The sequence below is a fragment of the Alligator sinensis genome, unplaced genomic scaffold (assembly GCF_000455745.1).
Source record: "Alligator sinensis unplaced genomic scaffold, ASM45574v1 scaffold717_1, whole genome shotgun sequence".
NCBI lineage: Eukaryota > Metazoa > Chordata > Crocodylia > Alligatoridae > Alligator > Alligator sinensis.
Window position 1 is genome coordinate 195,029 of NW_005841961.1, and position 1,332 is coordinate 196,360.

Below are 1,332 nucleotides of genomic sequence, written 5' to 3' on the forward strand. Positions count from 1 at the left end.
AGCGGCAGTCCCCGGTGGAGATCCGCAGCGAGGAGGCGCAGCACGACCCCGCGCTGCCGCCCTGGTTCGCCAGCTACGACCCGGGCGCGGCCAAGAGCATCCTCAACAACGGGCGCACCTGCCGCGTGGTCTTCGACGACACCTTCGACCGCTCAGGTCGGCCCGGGGCCGGGGTCGGGGCCGGGCGTGAGTCCTCCGTATCGGTGTGGGGAGGGGGGTTGTGACTGCTGGGAGCGGGCAGGCCCCTGCTACACGCTACATCCATACCCCAACGCACTGGGCCCACGCGCCACTAAGTGAGATGGACCACAGGGGCCACGTCCTTCACGCATGGTGACTCTGCAAGAGGTGCAGGGCGCTGGCAGCAGCCGCCCCTGCCCTGTAGACATCACAGGACCAGGGTGACCCGAGCCATAAGAGCCAGCCTGCTGCGGAGTGGGGCTCTAGTTTTCTTTTTGTCCAAAAATACTTACCTGGCAGGGGAAACGCCATGAACTTGGGTCCAAGAAGGCAGTCTTCCTTAAGCCTCCTGGGGATAACTTCTTCTGGCATGGTTTAGTACCTGCCAAAGTGCTTAGGCTTAATGCCCATTTTATAGAAATGGGAAGCTTCTCCCTAGCTTGTTCCTGAGGTCATATGGCTGAGGGCAGGAGAAACTTGGGGGCATCCAAACCCCAAGCTTGGGCCTCCAGGTAGGACACCTGCCAAAAGACTTCAGAAATATCTGAAGCCCCTGGTGGGGGTGGAGGAAGCTTGCCAGTTGTAGGGCCACTTACCGTTCAGGACTGACTTGTGGATTTAGACTCAATTTGACTTGGAGCACAGAACGTTTCTTCTTCTTCTTTTTTTTTTTTTTAAAGTTAGTGCTGGAAACTGACCGCTCCGTAGCTGATCTCTGTCCAACTTGAATTTGAATGTGTAACAGGGCCTATATGGCATCCGCACCCTGCCTTGTTATGCTTGAAGCCCACATTTTTCAGACTCTGTGGGAGACAAGTGACTCTCACCTAAAGGATCTTGAGATGTGCCATGGGAAGGTCTTTATGGGGTAAAGCTTTGCTCGTTCCTGCAAACGCAAATCCAGCCCATCTCATGCAAATGGGCTGTGGAGCAGTGTGTCTCAGTAGTCCTCACCCAAGTCTCCCTGGGACCTCTTCAGGTAAACAGCCCAAGGCAGCTCTGTGCAGAGGTACTTGAGCAAATTGCTTAGCTGCCTCACCACATGACTGGTTTTATTGCCTTTTGGCTTAGAAGCTAGCATGTGCTATGGTAACTTGGGTATCTCCTGATGTCACTGCCTTTAAACTTTCTGCATACTTTCCAGTTCAGCAG

The 1,332-nt window shown here is 54.8% G+C and overlaps 1 protein-coding gene across 1 annotated transcript in view; it reads left to right on the forward strand.

Moving 5' to 3' along the window:
• Positions 1-2: 2 nt before the first annotated feature.
• Positions 3-1,332, forward strand: part of CA3 (carbonic anhydrase 3) — a gene marked incomplete at its 5' end in the record, with an annotated part of 19,206 nt that continues 17,876 nt past the window's right edge. Inside the window, one exon of the mRNA XM_006020608.1 lies at positions 3-156. Coding sequence (XP_006020670.1) covers positions 3-156 — 154 coding nt within the window. The remainder of the gene's footprint in view (positions 157-1,332) is intronic.